The 2,539-nt window shown below is 47.9% G+C and overlaps 1 protein-coding gene across 1 annotated transcript in view; it reads right to left on the bottom strand.

Moving 5' to 3' along the window:
- Nucleotides 1-671: 671 nt before the first annotated feature.
- gldn (gliomedin) overlaps nucleotides 672-2,539 on the bottom strand; it is a 3,905-nt gene continuing 2,037 nt past the window's right edge. Inside the window, exons 3-5 of the mRNA XM_014026649.1 lie at nucleotides 2,308-2,433; nucleotides 2,081-2,231; nucleotides 672-1,459 (exon numbers count right to left, since the gene is read on the bottom strand). Coding sequence (XP_013882103.1) covers nucleotides 994-1,459; nucleotides 2,081-2,231; nucleotides 2,308-2,433 — 743 coding nt within the window. The 3' untranslated portion in view covers nucleotides 672-993. The remainder of the gene's footprint in view (nucleotides 1,460-2,080; nucleotides 2,232-2,307; nucleotides 2,434-2,539) is intronic.

Raw genomic sequence — 2,539 nt, 5'->3', positions numbered from 1 at the left:
TGTGTGTGTGTGTGTGTGTGTGTGGACGGGTTTTTCCTACAACGTGTGGTCAATTTTCCCAAAAAAAGCAGCCTCGCAAATTATGGGTGTGGGTTTGGGACAAAGGTTTAGGTTAGTTTTAGGGTCAGTTAGGTCAGTGATTCCCAACCAGGGGTATGTGTACCCCTGTGGTACGCGAACATATTACAGGTGGTACGTGGACAAATCAGGTGTTTAATTAATAAAAATTAATTTTCGCAATGCGGAAAATGCAAACTGAATTGCCAAAATAAAATGGAATCCAGTATAAAATCTCAGAATTTGCTTCGTTTGGTTTAGTTTCTGAGGTACTTTGGACAATACAATGTATTTTGGATGCTGCCGCTTCCTGTACCTGCCATTACCTGGTTTATTTCTTTAATTACTTATTCACTTTCAAGGCAGTGTATTATTCTTAATATTTAATTTGAGTTGAAAAGAATAAAATGAGAGTTAAATGTTCAAGTTAAGAGGATTAAATAAACAATTTTCATTTAATAATCAGTTGTTGTACATTATAGTTTTGGAGAATCTTCATTACGTTTCACTGAGGGGGTACTAGTGATATGACAAAATGGCTCAGGGGGTACACCAGTCTGAAAAGGTTGGGAACCACTGAGGTACCTGTGAGGTTGATTTTAGAGTATGTGGTCAGGGTTAGGATATAAATGAATGGAAGTCGATGGGAGGTCCCCACAGGGATATACAAACCAGATGTGTGTGTGATATAGATAATAGATGTTTCCAGGGCTCTGCAGTTTGAAGGTGGGAGAAGTGAAGGGGTCAAAGGTCAGCTTCGTCAGGTTGATTTTTTAAATATTTTTGTGGGGATGTGATGGATGGAGGCTCATGCTTCACAGAATCAGATCAAAGGAAAACGTTTACATCCTGATRAAGAGTTTCATGCAGACGGGATCCAGGCTGTGCTCCTGCTGCTAGTTCACAGCGTTGGTCAGGAACAGTCGCAGTACGACTTCACTCGTCAGAGATGAAGTGGACCACGTGGAGCCGGACCCAGCTCTGGTCCCACACRTACAGGTGCCTGTCCTTCGGGCTGTAGGACAGCATGGCCAGGACCCCGCCGGGTGACCTGAGGTCAAAGGTCATGTTGATCGGCTTCCCCTTCAGCAGGTCGAAGGCGAAGGTGACCCTGGCGTCCTTGATGTCGGTGACGTACAGGACGCCGCAGGCGATGAAGGCGTTGCCGGCCTTGGTGCGGGGGTACGACGTGTTGGTGTACGACGTCACCGAGAAGGTCTTCTGGTCCAGCCGGGCCACCACGATGCTGTCGTCCACGCTGGACGCAAAGATGGACCACAGGCCGTTCTCGTCCACTGCCAGCTTGAAGTAGGTCTTGGAGTTGGGCAGCAGGTAGGCCAGGTTGTTGTGCAGGGCCTCGTCCATGTGGAGCGTGTGGAGACGGCTGGTCTGCAAGTCAAACCTGTGGACAAACACACAAATTAACCTGAAGGACAATGACTCTGTCCTCCAGTGCCTCTGTCCAACAGTGTCTCTGTCCAACAGTGTCTCTGTCCTCCAGTGTCTCTGTCCTCCAGTGTTTCTGTCCTCCAGTGTCCCTGTCCTCCAGTGTCTCTGTCCTCCAGTGTCTCTGTCCACCAGTGTCTCTGTCCTCCAGTGTCTCTGTCCTCCAGTGTCTCTGTCCTCCAGTGTCTCTGTCCTCCAGTGGAGACAGTTTTTGGACAGAGAGGACCAAAGAAGCTACAGAACCTTCCAGCTGGACTGAAAGCTGCAGCTGTCCACCTGGACGAGACAAATGTCTTCTGTAGAGACATTTAATGGACAGACTACAAAAAGTCTGAGGCACGAAGGACGTTTGGAGGAGTCCAGGTGAGACTTTCAGACCTCAGAACCCTGAAGCTGTCAGGTACGGTGGAGGCAGCATCATGGTGTGGGACTGCAGGTTTAGAACTTCTTCAGGTTCTACAGAAGTCTGTTAATCACTCCTTCAGTCAGTCTGGTGTTGGAGCAGAGACACCTCTAAAACCTTCAGGGTAGTGGTCCTCCAGGACCAGGACTGGACCCCCTGGGTTAAAGGTCTTACCTGCCGATGCTGGAGGTCCCAGCGATGTGGTAATAGAAGGACTCGTTGTGGACCAGGTGTCCACAGCCCTGGTAGAACTTTCCTACATCCCTGAAGTGGCTGCTTTTATTTTGAAAAGCTGCAATGTTTCTGTACTCCTTCAGCACCCGGCCTGGAAACATCCAGAAGATCTTTTAAAACCTCTCGTCCTCCTGATCTACTGATTCGCTCTGAGCAGAAACTCTGACCTGAAAAATGATCTGCCACCCAGATCCGCTCGTCGTTCAGCTCCGCCGTGTCCTTCATCCACGAACCAAACGTGGTTTCCATCCTCGCCACGGTTCTGGGATTTATCAGAGACTTAATGAGGCAGTCTGCAAGAAAACAGCATGTTTACCTGTTTACTTGTTTACCTGTTTACTTGTTTACATGTTTTACATGTTTACCTGTTTACTTGTTTACATGTTTTACATGTTTACC

Source organism: Austrofundulus limnaeus, unplaced genomic scaffold (genome assembly GCF_001266775.1).
Source record: "Austrofundulus limnaeus strain Quisiro unplaced genomic scaffold, Austrofundulus_limnaeus-1.0 Scaffold578, whole genome shotgun sequence".
Taxonomy (NCBI): domain Eukaryota; kingdom Metazoa; phylum Chordata; class Actinopteri; order Cyprinodontiformes; family Rivulidae; genus Austrofundulus; species Austrofundulus limnaeus.
Note: the sequence above shows the minus strand (reverse complement) of the source record. Positions and strands in the feature narration are given on the sequence as shown.